Source organism: Coregonus lavaretus, assembly GCF_964263955.1.
Source record: "Coregonus lavaretus genome assembly, contig: HAP1_SCAFFOLD_2213, whole genome shotgun sequence".
NCBI lineage: Eukaryota > Metazoa > Chordata > Actinopteri > Salmoniformes > Salmonidae > Coregonus > Coregonus lavaretus.
The window spans coordinates 62,498-86,037 of NW_028158657.1; the positions used below are offsets into that span (position 1 = coordinate 62,498).

General features: G+C 46.0%; 1 protein-coding gene across 1 annotated transcript; it reads right to left on the reverse strand.

Moving 5' to 3' along the window:
- Positions 1-302: 302 nt before the first annotated feature.
- On the reverse strand, positions 303-18,353 carry LOC311123711 (homer protein homolog 2-like; the record flags this gene model as incomplete). Its single annotated transcript, XM_084197950.1, has 3 exons — positions 303-643; positions 9,208-9,288; positions 18,243-18,353. Coding segments are annotated over 3 exons (381 nt in total), but the record flags the coding sequence as incomplete, so codon positions are not given.
- Positions 18,354-23,540: the final 5,187 nt, after the last annotated feature.

The following is a 23,540-nucleotide window of genomic DNA, read 5'->3' on the forward strand; positions in this document are numbered from 1 at the left end:
TCTCTCTCTCTCTCTCTCTCTCTCTCTCTCTCTCTCTCTCTCTCTCTCTCTCTCTCTCTCTCTCTCTCCTCTCTCTCTCTCTCTCTCCTCTCTCTCTCTCTCTCTCTCTCTCTCTCTCTCTCTCTCTCTCTCTCTCTCTCTCTCTCTCTCTCTCTCTCTCTCTCTCTCTCTCTCTCTCTCTCTCTCTCTCTCTCTCTCTCTCTCTCTCTCTCTCTCTTCTCTCTCTCTCTCTCTCTCTCTCTCTCTCTCTCTCTCTCTCTCTCTCTCTCTCTCTCTCTCTCTCCTCTCTCTCTCTCTCTCTCTCTCTCTCTCTCTCTCTCTCTCTCTCTCTCTCTCATTGGTTCAGTGTGGTCTCTACTTTGGGGGAGTGGCTCCACAGAGACCTGTCCTGAAGGTATTTATAAACCCTCCATCTCTAACCTGTCATCACTCCATCCCTCTGTCCCCTCCTCCCTCAGTTATCCACCCCTAGTTTGGACAGGCCCTGCCTGAACTCATGCAGCTCGTCGATCTTCCCATCCAGGACGTCCATGAACTTCTTCAGCTCTCCCTTCATGTTGCCCTGCTTGGACTGGCTGTCCTCGATGTCAGCCTGAAGACCCTCTATCCTATCCTCCAGGTCCTTGTTCTTCACCTCAGCAGCCTAAAGACATTGGAAATATGAAGTTAGATACTGCCATAGCTTTATAAATAATTATAACTTTGACGTCAACTCCTACAGATAAGAGACAATAACGTATATTAGTCGCTAATTTAGCAAGTATACTACGTTGAGACAGAGAATATGGAGGGGGGAGAGGGGGAGGAGAGAGAGGGAGGGGGGGAGGGAAGGGGAGGGAGGGAAGGGGAGGGAGGAGGGGGAGGGAGGGGGGATGAGGGGGGAGGGAGAGAGAGGGGGAGGAGGGAGAAAGAGGGGGAGGAGGGAGGAGAGGGAGGGAGAGAGAGGGGGAGGAGGGAGAGAAAGAGGGGGAGGAGGGAGGAGAGGGAGGGAGAGAGAGGGGTAGGGAGAGGACTAAAATAGGAGGTCTAAACTAGTGCCTGGTGGCATTTCTCAGCTGACTGTTGAAACCTGATCAACATGTGGGAGACCTGCTTTAAATAGAGGGACCACAGACCAGACCCTCCTGCTACTGTCTGGTATAGAGCTACAGTTCATAGAATGGACATCATCCCTTCACACCATGGAGCTCAGTGGTGTTCTGAGGTATTCTGCCATTACAACCCCTAGTGAATATTGCTTTGAACAGGAATGTCAGTTCTATTGATTCAATGCCTAATAGCTAGCTGAGGGGTTCTCTGGTCCATTGTGTCTAAAGGGAGAGGAGGTATCTGAGTTAGGCCATACTCTATCTAGCCGGGTCGGAGCTGAAGCTGAAGTATTTGAGGCATGTCATTGTTGGTTTTATTCCCCTCCATAGTCGATCTAGCCGGGTCGGACCTGAAGCTGAAGTATTTGAGGCATGTCATTGTTGGTTTTATTCCCCTCCATAGTCGATCTACGCGGCACCGCACCGATGACAGCTTGGCTGATGAAATGGGAGATGACCGAGGGAGATGAGTCACTACCGATATACAACATCATTACTGATATAGATTCACTACTCATACAGACCACATCAGAAGCACAAATACACAGCTACTATCCATACAGCATCACTACCGATACACACAGCTTCACATCACATTCAGAAACATGTACTATTACCTTGTCACTACCGATATACAACATCATTACTGATATAGATTCACTACTCATTCAGACCACATCAGAAGCACAAATACACAGCTACTATCCATACAGCATCACTACCGATACACACAGCTTCACATCACATTCAGAAACATGTACTATTACCTTGTCACTACCGATAGGTCTACAGCTCACATCAGAACCACAAATATATGCTATCCATACAGCGTCACCGCCGATACAGCTTTACCCTATTATACTCAGGTTTGCAGCAGCAGTCTAAACAGAAAAGAGTCTGGTTAGATATATTATATACAGTGCCTTCAGAAAGTATTCATACCCCTTGACTTTTTCCACATTTTGTTACATTACAGCCTTATTCTAAAATGGATTAAATTGTTTTTTTCCCCTCATCATTTTTTGTGTGCTAATTTATAAAAATATCACATTTACATAAATATTCAGACCCTTTACTCAGTACTTTGTTGAAGCACCTTTGCTCAAGTCAGACTCAAGTCTTCTTGGGTATGACGCTACAAGCTTCGCACACCTGTATTTGGGGAGTTTCTCCCATTCTTCTCTGCAGACCCTCTCAAGCGCTGTCAGGTTGGATGGGGAGCGTCACTGCACAGCTATTTTCAGGTCTCTCCAGAGATGTTCGATCAGATTCAAGTCCAGGCTCTGGCTGGGCCACTCAAGGACATTCAGAGACTTGTCCCAAAGCCACTCCTGCATTATTATGTTGGCTGTGTGCTTAGGGTCGTTGTCCTGTTGGAAGGTGAACCTTTGCCCCAGTCTGAGGTCCTGAGCGCTCTGGAGCAGGTTTTCATCAATGATCTCTCTGTACTTTGCTCCATTCATCTTTGCCTCAATCCTTACTAGTCTCCCAGTCCCTGCCGCTGAAAAACATCCCCACAGCATGATGCTGCCACCACCATGCTTCACCGTAGGGATGGTGGCAGGTTTCCTCCAGACGTGACCCTTGGCATTCAGGCCAAAGAGTTCAATCTTGGTTTCATCAGACCAGAGAATCTTGTTTCTCATGGTCTGAGAGTCTTTAGGTGCCTTTTGGCAAACTCCAAGTGGGCTGGCATGTGCCTTTTACTGAGGAGTGGCTTCAGTCTGGCCACTCTACCATAAAGGCCTAATTGGTGGAGTGCTGCAGAGATGGTTGTCCTTCTGGAAGGTTCTCCCATCTCCACAGAGGAACTCTAGAGCTCTGTCAGAGTGACCATCTGGTTCTTGGTCACCTCCCTGACCAAGGCCCTTCTCCCCCGATTGCTCAGTTTTGCCGGGCGGCCAGCTCTAGGAAGAGTCTTGGTGGTTCCAAACTTCTTCCATTTAAGAATGATGGAGGCCACTGTGTTCCCTCGGGACCTTCAATGCTGCAGAAATGTTTTGGTACCCTTCCTGTGCCTCGACACAATCCTGTCTCTGAGCTCTACGGACAATTCCTTTGACCTCATGGCTTGGTTTTTGCTCTGACATGCACTGTCAACTGTAGGACCTTATATAGACAGGAGTGTGCCTTTCCAAATCATTTCCAATCAATTGAATTTACCACAGGTGGACTCCAATCAAGTTGTAGAAACATCTCAAGGATGATCAATGGAAACAGGATGCACCTGAGCTCAATTTCGAATCTCATAGCAAAGGGTCAGATTTTTAAAATGTTTATACAAATTTCAAAAAACCTGATTGACTTTGTCATTATGGGGTATTGTGTGTAGATTGCTGAGGATTTTTATTTATTTAATCCATTTTAGAATAAGGCTGTAACATAACAAAATGTGGAAAAGGTCAAGGGGTCTGAGTAATTTCCGAAGGCACTGTATATTGCTGAAAGGATTCCTCTGTCTACATAGCAGCTAATCATGTTTGTTCTACACCAGGGGGGTCAATCAAGCCCGCGTTGGGTCCAATCCTATTATTATTATTATTATTATTATTATTATTATAATACATTATATTTTTTTACCCCTCCCCCCTTTTCTCCCCAATTTCGAGCTTGTCTCATCGCTGCAAGTCCCCAAGGTCGAGTCATGCATCCTCCAAAACATGACCCGCCAAAACGAGCTTCTTAACACCCACCCGCTTAACCCGGAAGCCGGCCGCACCAATGTGTCGGAGGAAACACCGTTCACCTGACGACCGATGTCAGCCGGCAGGCGCCCGGCCCGCCACAAGGAGGCACTAGAGCGCAAGGAGCCAAGTAAAGCCACCCGGGCCAAACCCTCCCCTAACCCGGACGACGCTGGGCCAAACCCTCCCCTAACCCGGACGACGCTGGGCCAAACCCTCCCCTAACCCGGACGACGCTGGGCCAAACCCTCCCCTAACCCGGACGACGCTGGGCCAAACCCTCCCTTAACCCGGACGACGCTGGGCCAAACCCTCCCCTAACCCGGACGACGCTGGGCCAAACCCTCCCCTAACCCGGACGACGCTGGGCCAAACCCTCCCCTAACCCGGACGACGCTGGGCCAAACCCTCCCTTAACCCTGACGACGCTGGGCCAAACCCTCCCCTAACCCTGACGACGCTGGGCCAAACCCTCCCTTAACCCTGACGACGCTGGGCCAAACCCTCCCCTAACCCTGACGACGCTGGGCCAAACCCTCCCCTAACCCGGACGACGCTGGGCCAAACCCTCCCCTAACCCGGACGACGCTGGGCCAATTGTGCGCCGCCCTACGGGACTCCCGATCATAGCCGGCTGTGATACAGCCCGGGATCAAACCCGGGTCTGTAGTAAATAAAAAAAATAAATTGGTCATTTAGCAGACGCTCTTATCCAGAGCGACTTACAGGAGCAATTAGGGTTAAGTGCCTTGCTCAAGGGCACATCGACAGGTTTTTCACCTAGTCGGCTTGGGGATTAGAACCAGCGACCTTTCGGTTACTGGCACAATGCTCTTACCCACTAAGCTACCTGCCGCCTCTAGCACTGTGCCTTAGACCTCTGCGCCACTCGGGAGGCCCAAACCTTTTTTTTATAGGTTTTTGGGTGGGGGGGGGGTCAAATGAACTCAATATACTTTAAAATGACTAAAACCAAATGGAAACTGTGTGGAAATCATAATGGAGCTACATTAATACCGTTTGTTGACTGTGTAAAGCTCGTTAATAATCACCGAAATGAAAGCTAGACAGTCAGGGAGCATCGGAAATTCCCAAAACGATGAACAGAGGACTATTTTTTGCAGATTGAATTTGACACCTTGTCACGCCCTGGCCTTGAGAGGCCGGTTGTCTTTAGTTGGTTTGGTCAGGGCGTGAGGATCTATGTTAGAATTTCAATGTTTAGGATCTAGATGTGTATTTCTAGGTTTGGCCGGGTGTGATTCCCAATCAGAGGCAGCTGTCGCTCGTTGTCTCTGATTGGGGATCATACTTAAGTAGCCTGTTTGCCTACCTTAGTTGTGGGATCTTGTTCCGTGTTAGGCTTGTATGTGTATAGCCGGAGGGCTTCACGTTACGTTGTTTCTTGTTTTGTTTATTGAGTTAATAAACATGTACGCTTTTCACGCTGCACCTTGGTCTGACCCGTCTCTCAACGATCGTGACACACCTCTGTTCTATAGAGTATACGTCTCTACCTGAATGTGTATGGCCCTCAAATTCTAAATCTGGCCCCCCAAGCCAGTTCCATTGCTTTTTTATTTTTCATTGTTCCCCTCTAATCAGGGACTGATTTAGACCTGGGACACCAGGTGGGTGCAATTAATCATCAGGTAGAACAGAAGTCCAGAAGTAGTCTGGACCTCGTAGGGTAATATTTGAATCCCCCTGTTCTACACAATATAGTGTATTACTATCTGAACGTGCCATAATGCTTTCCCCTGGTTGACAGATCTGTCTCTACCTGAGACCAGCTACCATACCGCAGAGACCAACATGCAGCCATAACGCTTTCCCCTGGTTGACAGATCCGTCTCTACTTGAGACCAGCTACCAGACCTTAGAGACCAACATGCAGCCATAACGCTTTCCCCTGGTTGACAGATCTGTCTCTACCTGAGACCAGCTACCATACCGCAGAGACCAACATGCAGCCATAACGCTTTCCGCTGGTTGACAGATCCGTCTCTACCTGAGACCAGCTACCATACCGCAGAGACCAACATGCAGCCATAACGCTTTCCGCTGGTTGACAGATCCGTCTCTACCTGAGACCAGCTACCATACCGCAGAGACCAACATGCAGCCATAACGCTTTCCCCTGGTTGACAGATCCGTCTCTACCTGAGACCAGCTACCATACCGCAGAGACCAACATGCAGCCATAACGCTTTCCGCTGGTTGACAGATCTGTCTCTACTTGAGACCAGCTACCATACCGCAGAGACCAACATGCAGCCATAACGCTTTCCCCTGGTTGACAGATCCGTCTCTCCCTGAGACCAGCTACCAGACCTTAGAGACCAACATGCATATCAAGAGTATCTCTCCTCTCTCAGTAGCACAAGTTTGAGTTCACTTAAGGCGATGGTGTTGGGTTACATTAACCTTTGCTAGAGGCAAGTCTGTTTGATGGCTTTCATGGGTTCTTCAGTCTGAAATTCACTAAATATTCCGTCCCTTCAATCTTGCATGATATCTAAAATGATATTGTATTATGGACACTTACATGTAAAACAGTACTTATGCACTCAGTGATGAAGAATTAGCAATTGAACATCAGTGGTCATAACAAGAACTGGCACTGCCTTGTCCTCTCATGTTACGCTACCTGCATGCTGAGCACGGGTGGAACCTGGCTAACCTCTGTTCAACGCTGATGCTGGCAACCAATGACAAGATACTGGTTGGAGCAGATCCCTAACACTCGGTTCTGGCAGTGAGCTACCCTGAAGGAGCAGAACCCTAACACTCGGTTCTGGCAGTGAGCTACCCTGAAGGAACAGAACCCTAACACTTGGTTCTGGCAGTGAGCTACCCTGAAGGAGCAGAGCCTTAACGCCTAGACATGCATTGTAATCTTTTCTAATAAATGGTTAAACGTACACGTGGCGTTTTTCTTCTGAAGTAAGTAAGCAGCCAGAACGGCTCATAGGGCAGGAGCCTATTTCCTGTTTCTGTAGCATGACGCAGCTTGATGTACAAGTACACCCCCTGGACAGTCTATCGCAGGGCTTTACCTTCAATCTATCTCCTTAATGCCGAACGGGTTCTATTTCTACAGTCTTTGGTATGACTCGGCCGGGGGATCGAACTCCCAACCTTCCAATCTCAGGGAGGACGCTCTAACCACAAAGCCACTGAGTTGGTCTCAGAAATAGATACAAGCTGTTTTTATCTCCGAAACTGACGGATTTCAAGAGACAATGTGAGTGACCCTGGTTTCCAGAACTTTCTCTACTTGAGACCAGCTCCCATACCATAGAGATAGATACAGGCTGGTCTACGTCTATGGCAGCTCCTTTGTGGTTGTCAGGTTATGAGTGTGATGTATGGTAGGCTTTGACACTGGTCAGACAGACAGATGGTCTGATCTATGGTAGGTTTAAAAACAGACTGGTTTTGATGACAGGTTCGACTAGCCGGGGGGGGGTCTGATGTATGGCTGGGTTTAACAGCAGTAAGGGTTAGTATATCACTTCAGGGGTGGGTAACCAGGTGGTCCCTGTTGCCGGGTAGAACGGGAGAATGGAGAAGATGTGACGTGTGAATCAATCTAGGTTTCTCACACCAGTCAGTCAGTCATCTAGATACTGTGGGATCTGAGAGCAATGTGTCTCTGTGTACGTCCTTCCAGCCATCAACATGCTGTTGGATCTAAGAGCTGAAACATTATAACCCTGTGTCTCCTCTCCCACCCAGCCATAACCAATATCTGTCAACATGTTGTTGGATCTAAGAGCTGAAACATTATAACCCTGTGTCTCCTCTCCCACCAAGTCATAACCAATATCTGTCAACATGTTGTTGGATCTAAGAGCTGAAACATTATAACCCTGTGTCTCCTCTCCCACCCACCCATAACCAATATCTGTCAACATGCTGTTGGATCTAAGAGCTGAAACATAACACTGTGTCTCCTCTCCCACCCAGCCATAACCAATATCTGTCAACATGTTGTTGGATATCAGCGCTGAAACATTATAACCCTGTGTCTCCTCTCCCACCCAGTCATAACCAATATCTGTCAACATGTTGTTGGATATAAGAGCTGAAACATTATAAGCCTGTGTCTCCTCTCCCACCCAGCCATAACCAATATCTGTCAACATGCTGTTGGATCTAAGAGCTGAAACATTATAACACTGTGTCTCCTCTCCCACCTAGTCATAACCAATATCTGTCAACATGTTGTTGGATCTAAGAGCTGAAACATTATAACCCTGTGTCTCCTCTCCCACCCAGCCATAACCAATATCTGTCAACATGTTGTTGGATCTAAGAGCTGAAACATTATAACACTGTGTCTCCTCTCCCACCCAGCCATAACCAATATCTGTCAACATGTTGTTGGATCTAAGAGCTGAAACATTATAACCCTGTGTCTCCTCTCCCACCCAGCCATAACCAATATCTGTCAACATGTTGTTGGATATCAGCGCTGAAACATTATAACCCTGTGTCTCCTCTCCCACCCAGCCATAACCAATATCTGTCAACATGCTGTTGGATATAAGAGCTGAAACATTATAAGCCTGTGTCTCCTCTCCCACCAAGCCATAACCAATATCTGTCAACATGCTGTTGGATCTAAGAGCTGAAACATTATAACACTGTGTCTCCTCTCCCACCCAGTCATAACCAATATCTGTCAACAGCACACTGACATCTTCAGCTGTTTCTGCTAAGTGGATACATTATATTACATTTGATTACCATAATCCTGTCTGCGTCCCAAAGGCATCCTTTATAGAGCACTATATAGGAAATAGGGTGCTATTTGGGATGCATCCTAGGTCTTTATGAGAAGACCACTCTTCATATTCAAGAAGAGAGATTTATAATTACAATACTTGCTGTGATTAAATAGAATTGTGATTAAAATAGTTCCCATTGTTGAGAATATAACTCTCTACTCTAGTCTATTATCTAGGAGAGAATACCTTTTAATAACAGTGTTGATCATATCAACCTTTTAAAACGATATACAGTATACTCATCATAGTTATAAATAGCACACTAATGGACCTGTTTTTAATACATAACCATGTGGAATATAAAACTCAGTAACAATAACTTGTTAGAGACACTCAATGAACACTGTGGGAACAAAAAGAGGTGGTGTGTGTGTTTGTATGTGGTGTGTGTGTGTGTGTGTGTGTGTGTGTGTGTGTGTGTGTGTGTGTGTTTGTGTGTCTGTCTGTGTGTACGTGGTGTGTACGTGGTGTGTGCGAGCGCGTGTGAGATCATAATGTAATGGAACAATCTGGATCTGCCGCTCCCAGTCCCAGCTTATTGGGTTATGCTTCAGTACCTGTAGTTTCTATGTGATGCTCTCACACACTGCCATGAGTTAAGGGGTTAGTGTTTAGGGTGTAGGGGTTAGGGTTCAGTACCTGTAGTTTCTCTGTGATGCTCTCACACTCTGCCATCAGTTGAGGGATGATCTCTGCTTGCTTCCTCAGGTTCTCCAGTTCCTGGAAGGAAACACACATCACATATTAATATCCTCATCAGACCTACTGTCCCTCGCTCCTCATCAGACCTACTGTCCCTCGCTCCTCATCAGACCTACTGTCCCTCGCTCCCCATCAGACCTACTGTCCCTCGCTCCTCATCAGACCTACTGTCCCTCGCTCCCCATCAGACCTACTGTCCCTCGCTCCTCATCAGACCTACTGTCCCTCGCTCCTCATCAGACCTACTGTCCCTCGCTCCCCATCAGACCTACTGTCCCTCGCTCCCCATCAGACCTACTGTCCCTCGCTCCTCATCAGACCTACTGTCCCTCGCTCCCCATCAGACCTACTGTCCCTCGCTCCTCATCAGACCCACTGTCCCTCGCTCCTCATCAGACCTACTGTCCCTCGCTCCTCATCAGACCCACTGTCCCTCGCTCCTCATCAGACCCACTGTCCCTCGCTCCTCATCAGACCCACTGTCCCTCGCTCCCCATCAGACCTACTGTCCCTCGCTCCTCATCAGACCCACTGTTTCTCGGTCCTCATCAGACCTACTGTACATCAGTCCTCATCAGACCTATTGTTCCTCGGTCCTCATCAGACCTACTGTACATCAGTCCTCATCAGACCTATTGTTCCTCAGTCCTCATCAGACCTACTGTACATCAGTCCTCATCAGACCTACTGTATCTCGGTCCTCATCAGACCTATTGTTTCTCGGTCCTCATCAGACCTATTGTTTCTCGGTCCTCATCAGACTGACTGTTCCTCGGTCCTCATCAGACCTATTGTTCCTCGGTCCTCATCAGACCTATTGTTTCTCGGTCCTCATCAGACTGACTGTTTCTCGGTCCTCATCAGACCTATTGTTTCTCGGTCCTCATCCAGGCTCCTTATATCTCCGTGACCCCCAGAATCAGCTGTGGAGTTGGCATTTAGAACCCCTCCATAATAAAGAGATAATGATGCACAGCCTAGCATCTGTGTTACCCTGCCTCAGCCCCCCAACCCCTCCACCCCCTGCCTCAACCCCCCCAACACCCCCGCCTCAGCCCCCCAACCCCCCTGCCTCAGCCCCCCAACCCCTCCACCCCCGCCTCTGCCCCCCAACACCCCCGCCTCAGCCCCCCAACCCCCCTGCCTCAGCCCTCCAACCCCTCCACCCCCCACCTCAGCCCCCCAACCCCCCTGCCTCAGCACCCCAACCCCCCTGCCTCAGCACCCCAACCCCCCTGCCTCAGCCCCCAACCCCTACACCCCCCACCTCAGCCCCCCAACCCCCCTGCCTCAGCACCCCAACCCCCCTGCCTCAGCCCCCCAACCCCTCCACCTCAGCACCCCAACCCCCCTGCCTCAGCCCCCAACCCCTCCACCCCCCACCTCAGCCCCCCAACCCCCCTGCCTCAGCACCCCAACCCCCCTGCCTCAGCACCCCAACCCCCCTGCCTCAGCCCCCAACCCCTCCACCCCCCACCTCAGCCCCTCCACCCCTCTGCCTCAGCCCCCCAACCCCCAACCCCTCCACCCCCCACCTCAGCCCCTCCACCCCTCTGCCTCAGCCCACCAAACCCTCCACCCCTATGCCTCAGCCCACCAACCACTCTGCCTCAGCAGTGGTCAGTTTGTTTGAAGTGTCCAAGTTCACGGCTGGTGAGGCAACACCACGCCACGGAAATTCAATAATTCAATAATTCATGGGGTGGGAAGGCGAGAGGAAGGAGAGAGTAGGAGCCAGGGAGGGAGGAGAGAGGGAGGAGAGAGTAGGAGCCAGGGAGGGAGGAGAGAAGGCAGCAGATGTATTGCAGGTTACTGTGGTGAGTCATTCTTCTCCTTGTCCACTGCGACTGAAGCTATAGATGAACCACATTTATGAGCACCAGACAGGATGGACATCTTCTCTTCCTGTTACTCTCTCTCCCCCCATCCCTCTCTGTCCCGTTCTCTCAAAATCACTTATATTCTCTTACTCTCCATATCTCTCTAACATGATCTAGGCTCTGTCGCAGCCGGCCGTGACCGGGAGACCCATGGGGCGGCGCGCAATTGGCCCAGCGTCGTCCAGGGTAGGGGAGGGAATGGCCGGCAGGGATGTAGCTCAGTTGATAGAGCATGGCGTTTGCAACGCCAGGGTTGTGGGTTCTATTCCCACAGGGGGTATGAAAAAATAAATAATGTAAGTCGCTCTGGATAAGAGCGTCTGCTAAATAATGTAAAATAAATAAATAAATAATAAATCTACAGTTGAAGTCGGAAGTTAAATACACCTTAGCCAAATACATTTAAACATTTTTCACAATTCCTGACATTTAATCCTAGTAAAAATTCCCTGTGTCTTAGGTCAGTTAGGATCACCACTTTATTTTAAGAATTGAAATGTCAGAATAATAGTAGAGAGAATGATTTATTTCAGCTTTTATTTCTTTTATCACATTCCCAGTGGGTCAGAGTTTTACATACACTCAATTAGTATTTGGTAGCATTGCCTTTAAATTGTTTAACTTGGGTCAAACGTTTCGGGTAGCCTTCCACAAGCTTCCCACAATAAGTTGGGTGAATTTTGGCCCATTCCTCCTGACCGAGCTTGTGTAACTGAGTCAGGTTTGTAGGCCTCCTTGCTCGCACACGCTTTTTCAGTTCTGCCCACACATTTTCTATAGGATTGAGGTCAGGGCTTTGTGATGGCCACTCCAATACCTTGACTTTGTTGTCCTTGAGCCATTTTGCCACAACTTTGGAAGTATGCTTGGGGTCATTGTCCATTTGGAAGACCCATTTGCGACCAAGCTTTAACTTCCTGACTGATGTCTTGAGATGTTGCTTCAATTTATCCACATCATTTTCCTTCCTCATGATGCCATCTATTTTGTGAAGTGCAGCAGTCCCTCCTGCAGCAAAGCACCCCCACAGCATGATGCTGCCACCCCCGTGCTTCACGGTTGGGATGGTGTTCTTCGGCTTGCAAAGAGGCACTGAATTTGAAGGTAGGCCTTGAAATACATCCACAGGTACACCTCCAATTGACTCAAATGATGTCAATTAGCCTATCAGAAGCTTCTAAAGCTATGACATTATTTTCTGGAATTGTCCAAGCTGTTTAAAGGCACAGTCAACTTAGTGTACGTAAACTTCTGACCCACTGGAATTGTGATACAGTGAATTATAAGTGAAATAATCTGTCTGTAAACAATTGTTGGGAAAAATGACTTATGTCATGCACAAAGTAGATGTCCTAACCGACTTGCCAAAACTATAGTTTGTTAACAAGACATTTGTGGAGTGGTTGAAAAACAAGTTTTAATGACTCCAACCTAAGTGTATGTAAACTTCCGACTTCAACTGTAGATGCAAAGCATGGAAGCTTCTAAACTAGCTGTGAAGATTACACAGACTATCATGATGCTTCTAAACTAGCCGTGAAGATTACACAGACTATCATGAAGCTTCTAAACTAGCCGTGAAGATTACACAGACTATCATGATGCTTCTAAACTAGCCGTGAAGATTACACAGACTATCATGATGCTTCTAAACTAGCCGTGAAGATTACACAGACTATCATGACGCTTCTAAACTAGCTGTGAAGATTACACAGACTATCATGAAGCTTCTAAACTAGCCGTGAAGATTACACAGACTATCATGATGCTTCTCAACTAGCCGTGAAGATGACAGACTATCATGATGCTTCTAAACTAGCCGTGAAGATTACACAGACTATCATGATGCTTCTAAACTAGCCGTGAAGATTACACAGACTATCATGATGCTTCTAAACTAGCCGTGAAGATTACACAGACTATCATGATGCTTCTAAACTAGCCGTGAAGATTACACAGACTATCATGATGCTTCTAAACTAGCCGTGAAGATGACAGACTATCATGAAGCTTCTAAACTAGCCGTGAAGATTACACAGACTATCATGATGCTTCTAAACTAGCCGTGAAGATTACACAGACTATCATGATGCTTCTAAACTAGCTGTGAAGATTACACAGACTATCATGAAGCTTCTAAACTAGCCGTGAAGATTACACAGACTATCATGATGCTTCTCAACTAGCCGTGAAGATGACAGACTATCATGATGCTTCTAAACTAGCTGTGAAGATTACACAGACTATCATGAAGCTTCTAAACTAGCCGTGAAGATTACACAGACTATCATGATGCTTCTCAACTAGCCGTGAAGATGACAGACTATCATGATGCTTCTAAACTAGCCGTGAAGATTACACAGACTATCATGATGCTTCTAAACTAGCCGTGAAGATTACACAGACTATCATGATGCTTCTAAACTAGCCGTGAAGATTACACAGACTATCATGATGCTTCTAAACTAGCCGTGAAGATTACACAGACTATCATGATGCTTCTAAACTAGCCGTGAAGATTACAGACTATCATGAAGCTTCTAAACTAGCCGTGAAGATTACACAGACTATCATGATGCTTCTAAACTAGCCGTGAAGATTACACAGACTATCATGATGCTTCTAAACTAGCCGTGAAGATGACAGACTATCATGAAGCTTCTAAACTAGCCGTGAAGATTACACAGACTATCATGATGCTTCTAAACTAGCCGTGAAGATTACACAGACTATCATGATGCTTCTAAACTAGCCGTGAAGATGACACAGACTATCATGAAGCTTCTAAACTAGCCGTGAAGATGACACAGACTATCATGATGCTTCTAAACTAGCCGTGAAGATTACACAGACTATCATGATGCTTCTCAACTAGCCGTGAAGATTACACAGACTATCATGATGCTTCTAAACTAGCCGTGAAGATTACACAGACTATCATGATGCTTCTAAACTAGCCGTGAAGATGACAGACTATCATGACGCTTCTAAACTAGCCGTGAAGATTACACAGACTATCATGATGCTTCTAAACTAGCTGTGAAGATTACAGAGTATCATTACACATCTATCATTCCAGTGTGTCACGCCCTGGCCTTGAGAGGCCGGTCGTCTTTAGTTGGTTTGGTCAGGGCGTGAGAATCTATGCTAGAAATTCTATGTTTATGTTCTAGGTATTGCATTTCTATGTTTGGCCGGGTGTGATTCCCAATCAGAGACAGCTGTCGCTCGTTGTCTCTGATTGGGGATCATACTTAAGTAGCCTGTTTGCCTACCTTAGTTGTGGGATCTTGTTCCGTGTTAGGCTTGTATGTGTTTAGCCTGAGGACTTCACGTTACGTTGTTTATTGTTTTGTTGTATGTTTATTTGAGTTAATAAACATGTACGCTTTTCACGCTGCACCTTGGTCTGACCCGTCTCTCAACGATCGTGACACAGTGTTAATACTAATTGTAATTATTTTTGCACTATGGCCTATTTATTGCCTTACCTCCATAACTTGCTACATTTGCACACACTGTATATATATTTTCTGTTTTGTTTTACCCCATATGTAACTCTGTGTCTCTGCTGATTTTTATCGCACTGCTTTACTTTATCTTGGCCAGGTCGCAGTTGTAAATGAGAACTTGTTCTCAACTGGCTCATCTGGTTAAATAAAGGTGAAAAAATAAATAAAAAATATGCTTCTAAACTAGCCGTGAAGATTACAGACTATCATGATGCTTCTCAGAGTAATCATGATCTCATCTCCTGTGTCTTTACAGAACTACACCACCCTAGAGACGCCACTTCTGGTTATCAGAATCCTCTCTCCATGAGAGAGAGAGAGAGACAGAGACAGAGACAGAGACAGAGACAGAGACAGAGACAGAGACAGAGACAGAGACAGAGAGAGAGAGAGAGAGAGAGAGAGAGAGAGAGAGAGAGAGAGAGAGAGAGAGAGAGAGAGAGAGAGAGAGAGAAAGAGACCACTTAGCAGGAGTGTGATCTGTCAGACTGTCTGTTCATCTGACACAGCAGGACAGAGGAAAGGGCATCAGACAGGTTCTGTCTCCGTCTCTCTGTCATCGCTGTATCTCTCAGTTCAACCAGGGTTAATGAAATGTTCAAAACAGGATCAACAGAAGATGCTAAGACACCTTTACAGGAAATAAATCCAAGGTGCAAATCAAACTGGTTTCAGCTTTAAAAAGTCTTTGTCAGGGTGATTTACTGCCCAAACCAATAGGTTTCTAATAGTCACACACACACACACACACACACACACAGCTGAATAAACCCTGTCAAGAGCATGAAAGGGACACACGCTGACACCCCTGCCACCGGAGAGAGAGAGAAAGAAATAGAGAGAGAAAGAGAGAGAGAGAGAGAGCAAGAAATAGAGAGAAATAGAGAGAGAGAGAGAGACATGGAAAGAAAGAGAGAAAGAGGCAGAAAGAAGAAGAAGAGCAAGAGGGTGAGAAAGAGAGCGGGAGATGGAAGGATGGAGGGATCCGGGGGAGGGGACAGGAAGTCAGCTCTAGAGCGGGAGATGGAAGGATGGAGGGATCCAGGGGAGGGGACAGGAAGTCAGCTCTAGAGCAGGAGATGGAAGGATGGAGGGATCCGGGGGAGGGGACAGGAAGTCAGCTCTAGAGCGGGAGATGGAAGGATGGAGGGATCCGGGGGAGGGGACAGGAAGTCAGCTCTAGAGCGGGAGATGGAAGGATGGAGGGATCCGGGGGAGGGGACAGGAAGTCAGCTCTAGAGCGGGAGATGGAAGGATGGAGGGATCCGGGGGAGGGGACAGGAAGTCAGCTCTAGAGCGGGAGATGGAAGGATGGAGGGATCCGGGGGCAGTAGAAAGAGGGGTAAAGCCAATAGCTAGGTTTCCATCCAATTGGTGACATATTTTCATGAGAATATTAATAGAGCAAATATGCACATTTTCCCACCAGTGGTGTGTTTCCACCCAACGGACTTGTTGTGGATAAAAATCAGTGCGTGATGACATAGTGCACACAAAATTTTTCATGTACCGAATAAAAATCCATCGCATTTTCAATTCTACCGATAGTTTTGTTACAAACACGGTTGCGTAAAATAGCAAATGTGCCTACAGCTGGCAGATACAGTGTGAGTAGACTAGTCTACATGATGAGATTATTATGGATAAGAAAGAGAATATTTTTATTTGTGAAACAGCAGTCGAGCATCGATCATCATGTCACCAGAATAAGACCCTCAATATTTATTGGAAAGGAGCATCAAGATCACTGTGCACTTGTCACCACCCTGTGCAGTTCATAAGCCATTTAATCTGTAGCCTAATAAACTGCACGGTTTCCCCGAGTCGTAGTGGGAGGACCACACACCATATCATCGCATGACTCCCAAGTTTACTTCAAAATGATGGTTATTCTATAAATATTTGCGCATGAAGGCGTTTCCACCACCATTAATTTTACCGACACAAAAAGATCCCACCATGTCGAATGAACAAATGATCTGTCGACATTTATAAATGTCCTATTTCCATCACAGCTTTTTGTATACGGTATGACTTTACTCGCATAAAAACTGTGTATGAAAACGTGGTTACAGCTAATGAAATGTGTCTGCAGGTAGAATCAGTATTGATCCATTAATGAAAAGAGGTCCTGATCACCACGGTCATGCCGGCTCAAAGCCTCATTAGGACTAACTGGAATAAATTTCACAGGGTGTAAAATCAGCCATCTTGGGTCCGCAGTTGCTTGGCAGCTGGGCAGAAGTGACATGAGGACGATGTGACTGGCAGACCTAGTGCCTCGGGTTCCTGGCATCATTTGGGATGACTACAGGGGCAGAGGGCAATGGCATTACAATAACATTATTAATGTGGTCTGAAATAAAATAACATGACCGGGCATCGAGTTAGAGTTAACATTACCAGATATAGCGGGAGACATTTTCTATAAGCAGTAAATATGAAGAATAACACAGTTCTCTCTCCTTTCTCTGTGTGTTCTTGAACGAGAAGGTAGGTGACCTATAAAAACACTGAAGTAAATAAACTGATAGATAATAGGTGTAGAAGTAGCATGAGAGAGAGCGAGAGAGAGAGAGAGCGAGAGAGAGAGAGTTTATTTCACCTTTGTTTATTATCTATTTCACTTGCTTTGGAAATGTAAACATATGTTTCCCATGCCAATAAAGCCCTTTGAATTGAAATTGAATTGAGAGAAAGTGCTGAGAGAGAGCGAGCAGAGAGAGAGATATAGAGGTGAGGACGAGACTAATACTTCCACACAGAATTGTTCTGACATCAAAGGTCCCACAACAATACCCACCTTCTATTGGACTATAATCCTCTCCTTAGGAACAGAGAGAGGGAGAGAGGGGTAGAGAAAGAGAGAGAGAGGGGTAGAGGGAGAGAGAGAGAGGGGTAGAGAAAGAGGGGTAGAGGGAGAGAGAGAGGTGTAGAGAGAGAGGGGTAGAGGGAGGGAGATAGAGAGGGGTAGAGAGAGAGGGGTGGAGGGAGAGAGAGAGAGGAGTAGAGGGAGAGAGAGAGAGGGGTAGAGAGAGAGGGGTAGAGGGAGAGAGAGAGAGAGGGGGGGGGAGAGAGAGGGGTAGAGGGAGAGAGAGAGAGGGGTAGAGAGAGAGGGGTGGAGGGAGAGAGAGAGAGGAGTAGAGGGAGAGAGAGAGAGGGGTAGAGAGAGAGGGGTAGAGGGAGAGAGAGAGAGAGAGAGGGGGAGAGAGAGAGAGGTAGAGGGAGAGAGAGAGGGGTAGAGGGAGAGAGAGAGGGGTAGAGTGAGATAGAGAAAGGGAGAGAGAGAGGGGTAGAGGGAGATAGAGGGGTAGAGGGAGATAGAGAGGGGTAGAGATAGAGGTAATAGAGATAACATGTCCCTTAGGGACAATGGTGTTATATTTGCATACAGTCTGTCAGCAAAACTACAGGCTTGTCATATGAGACTGTGTGTGTGTCTATAAGAGTTTTTGTGTGTGAGAGCGTGCACAAGTGATCCTGTGTGTGTGTGTGTGTGTGAGAGCGTGCACAAGTGATCCTGTGTGTGTGTGTGTGTGAGAGAGCGCGCACAAGTGATCCTGTGTGTGTATGCCCCCACCTGTTCCTTGTCCTGTAGCTCTGTCTCCAGCTCCTGAACTCGTACAGTCAGCTTAGAGTTCCTCTCCTTCTCCACGTTGGCTTCTTCACACTGAGACTCCAACTCTGCTATCTACAGGAGATGGAGGAGGAGGAGGAGAGGCCCTTGTTAGGAACTCTTATAAGAGTTAGCACCATGGTGTAGATGGAGGACTGCTATTTTCCATCCTCCTCTGGGTACATTGACTTCAATACAAAACCTAGGAGGCTCATGGTTCTCACCCCTTCCATAGACTTACACAGTAATTACGTCCTCCAACCTATCAGAGCGCTTGCAGCATGAACTGACATGATGTCCATCCAATCAAAGGATCAGAGAATAAATCTAGTACTGAAAGCATAAGCTACAGCTAGCTAGCACTGCAGTGCATAAAATGTGGTGAGTAGTTGACTCAAAGAGAGAGAAAGACAATAGTTGAAGAGTTTTGAACAAATTAATTTCTTCAAAAAATAAGGAGAAGGAGCAGAGAGAGAGACGAGAGAAATATATTTCATTGTATTTAAAAAAATAAATAAATGTAGTTTCAGTTTCCCTTATGCTAGCTAATGCATCTACTTTAGCCTACTCAACAACCTGACTCAAACAGAGAGGAATTATATGTATGTTAGCTAGCTGGCTAAGGATATCCAACACTGCAACTCTTCCAAGTCAAGGTAAACTTCCAGTTGTATTAATTTATTGCCACCAGGTGGGGACCGCCGCTGTAACTGCTAAACTGCTTACTGTACACTGTACTGCGTGATTGTACATGGATTGGATTGTGGGTTAGTTCTAGTAGAAATGGTGACAACGACGTAGGCTGTGTGTAGCGGTTATGGTATGAAGATTTGGCTTGGAGAGGTATTTTTCGCCTGGTCACAGACAGCTGTTCACAAGCGAAGGGAAAATGTGAGAGGAGGAGTTTGTTTGGCTGCTATGAAAGTGAACTATGTGTGCGGGTGATCAGTGGTGTATTCATTCCGCCAATTCTGTTGAAAAACATTTCTTAAAACGGAAGCAAACGGAACGAAAAGGGGCTGGTCCTACCTGAGTTTGTCCAATTGAAACTCTCGTTTTAATTGCAAAACGTAAAACTGTTTGGACTAATGATTCCACCCTGGATCAGCTAGATGCAGGCAAGACTGTGCAAGGCGTTAGTGAATTTCTCACTGTCGGTCACCTTGATTACTCCAATTTGTCTATCAACCTGTGCACCTACGTTATAAACTTGAATTTGTAGGCTGTAGCATCCTCGTGATGGGTATAGGGCATATTAAAGTATCATGTAGTAGCCTAAACCTATCGCTGTTACATTGAACTGGGTGAATGGAATATGAATGACAGTCATCCAACATGCTGTAACAGAAATAAGGCCATGCTCATAAAAAAAAAGAAATCGTCCTCCCTAATCTTAAACGGCAAAAATATAAACGCAACATGTAAAGAGTTGGTCCCATGTTTCATGAGCTGAAAAAAATAAAAAAATAAAGACATTTTCCATACACACAAAAAGCGTGTTTCTCTCAAATTTGTTTACATCCCTGTGAGTGAGCATTTCTCCTTGGCTAAAAATAATCCATCCACCTGACAAGAGTGGCATATCAAGAAGCTGATTAAACAGCATGATCATTACATAGGTGCACCTTGTGCTGGGGGCAATAAAAGGCCACTCTAAAATGAGCAGTTTTGTCACAACACAATGCCACAGATGTCTCAAGTTGAAGTAGCGTGCAATTGGCATGCTGACTGTAGGAATGTCCACCAGAGCTCTTGCCAGAGAATTTAATGTTCATTTCTCTACCATAAGCCACGTCCAACCGGCCTCACAACCGCAGACCAAGTGTAACCATGCCAGCCCAGGACCTCCACATCCAGCTTTTTCAGCTGCAGGATCGTCTGAGACCAGCCACCCGGACAGCTGATGAAACTGTGGGTTTGCACAACCGAAGAATTTCTCCACAAACTCTCTCAGGGAAGCTCATCTGCATGCTCGTCATCCTCACCAGGGTCTTGACCAGACTGCAGTTCGGCGTCGTAACCGACTTCCGTGGGCAAATGCTCACCTTCGATGGCCACTGGAGAAGTGTGCTCTTCACAGATTAATAATGGTTTCAACTGTACCGGGCAGATGGCAGACAGCGTGTATGGCGTCGTGTGGGCGAGCAGTTTGCTGATGTCAACGTTGTGAACAGAGTGCCCCATGGTGGCGGTGGGATTCTGGTATGGGAAGGCATAAGCTCCGGACAACTAACACAATTGCATTTTATCGATGGCAATTTGAATGCACAGATGCCGTCACGAGATCCTGTGGCCCATTGTCGTGCCATTCATCCGCCGCCATCACCTCATGTTTCGGCATTATAATGCACGGCCCCATGTCACAAGGATCTGCACACAATTCCTGGACGCTGAAAATGTCCCAGTTCTTCCATGGTCTGCTTACTCACCAGACATGTCACCCATTGAGCATGTTTGGGATGCTCTGGATCGACATGTACGACAGCGTGTTCCAGTTCCTGCCTATATCCAGCAACTTCGCACAGCCATTGAAGAGGAGTGGGACAACATTCCACAGGCCACAATCAACAGCCTGATCAACTCTATGTGAAGGAGATGTGTCACGCTGCATGAGCCAAATGGTGGTCACACCAGATACTGACTGGTTTTCTGATCCACGCCACCTTTTCTTTTAAAGGTATCTGTGACCAACAAATGCATATCTGTATTCCCAGTCATGTGAAATCCATAGATTAGGGCCTAATTTATTTATTTCAGTTGACTGATTTCCTTCTATGAACTGTAACTCAGTAAAACCTTTGAAAATGTTGCATGTTTTTGTTCAGTGCATATAGAGACACTATAGAGGACCCTACGTAGATCTATCTACATAGAGACACTATAGAGGACCCTACGTAGATCTATCTACATAGACACTATAGAGGACCCTACGTAGATCTATCTACATAGAGACACTATAGAGGACCCTACGTAGATCTATCTACATAGAGACACTATAGAGGACCCTACGTAGATCTATCTACATAGAGACACTATAGAGGACCCTACGTAGATCTATCTACATAGACACTATAGAGAACCCTACGTAGATCTATCTACATAGAGACACTATAGAGGACCCTACGTAGATCTATCTACATAGAGACACTATAGAGGACCCTATGTAGATCTATCTACATAGATACACTATAGAGGACCCTACGTAGATCTATCTACATAGAGACACTATAGAGGACCCTACGTAGATCTATCTACATAGAGACACTATAGAGGACCCTACGTAGAGCTATCTATATAGAGACACTATAGAGGACCCTACGTAGAGCTATCTATATAGACACTATAGAGGACCCTACGTAGATCTATCTACATAGACACTATAGAGGACCCTACGTAGATCTATCTACATAGACACTATAGAGGACCCTACGTAGATCTATCTACATAGACACTATAGAGGACCCTACGTAGATCTATCTACATAGACACTATAGAGGACCCTACGTAGATCTATCTACATAGACACTATAGAGGACCCTACGTAGATCTATCTACATAGACACTATAGAGGACCCTACGTAGATCTATCTACATAGAGACACTATAGAGGACCCTACGTAGAGCTATCTATATAGAGACACTATAGAGGACCCTACGTAGATCTACCTAAATAGAGACACTATAGAGGACCCTACGTAGATCTATCTACATAGAGACACTATAGAGGACCCTACGTAGATCTATCTACATAGAGACACTATAGAGGACCCTACGTAGATCTATCTATATAGAGACACTATAGAGGACCCTACGTAGATCTATCTACATAGAGACACTATAGAGGACCCTACGTAGAGCTATCTATATAGAGACACTATAGAGGACCCTACATAGATCTATCTACATAGAGACACTATAGAGGACCCTACGTAGAGCTATCTATATAGACACTATAGAGGACCCTACGTAGATCTATCTACATAGACACTATAGAGGACCCTACGTAGAGCTATCTACATAGAGACACTATAGAGGACCCTACGTAGATCTATCTATATAGAGACACTATAGAGGACCCTACGTAGATCTATCTACATAGAGACACTATAGAGGACCCTACGTAGAGCTATCTATATAGAGACACTATAGAGGACCCTACGTAGAGCTATCTACATAGAGCGACACACTCAGGGAAAAGGTAACTCGATAAAGAAACATTACTGACACACCCCCTCTGTCTCATCTCCTCTGACCTAGAGCTGCAGATCTTCATAGAGCAGCACTAACATCAGGGGAAATATTCATTAGTTGTTTCAACAGGAAAATGTATGAAGGAACATGTATGCAAGTTCCAATAATTATAATGGAAGCTTTTAGAGTTCTAGAATGTTCTGAATCATGTCTGAATCTAAACCAAGCAGAATTTAAAGCAGTTAGCATGCCGAGTTACTTCCTATTATCACATTTATATCTCCAGTTCCTCTTACTATCTCATAACCCACCAGACAGCTAAACACTACATTAGATCATGATCTGCTGTGTTCTCAGCAGGGAGTCAGGGACCAGTAGGACTCCTGCCAACTAGAGCTCATTTCACTTTCATTATCAGAGTGTGGGATGGTGATGGTGATGATGCTGATGCATGGGTACTGGACTCAAAAAACACATTCCTTTTCTGGAGTGATATTTCAACATTCTGGCACTGTAGTTACTACATGTAGGACCCTCTATAGTGGCTCTATGTAGATAGATCTACGTAGGGTCCTCTATAGTGTCTCTATGTAGATAGATCTACGTAGGGTCCTCTATAGTGTCTCTATGTAGATAGATCTACGTAGGGTCCTCTATAGTGTCTCTATATAGATAGATCTACGTAGGGTCCTCTATAGTGTCTATGTAGATAGATCTACGTAGGGTCCTCTATAGTGTCTCTATGTATATAGATCTACGTAGGGTCCTCTATAGTGTCTATGTAGATAGATCTACGTAGGGTCCTCTATAGTGTCTCTATGTAGATAGATCTACGTAGGGTCCTCTATAGTGTCTATGTAGATAGATCTACGTAGGGCCCTCTATAGTGTCTATGTAGATAGATCTACGTAGGGTCCTCTATAGTGTCTCTATGTAGATAGATCTACGTAGGGTCCTCTATAGTGTCTCTATATAGATAGATCTACGTAGGGTCCTCTATAGTGTCTATGTAGATAGATCTATGTAGGGTCCTCTATAGTGTCTCTATGTAGATAGATCTACGTAGGGTCC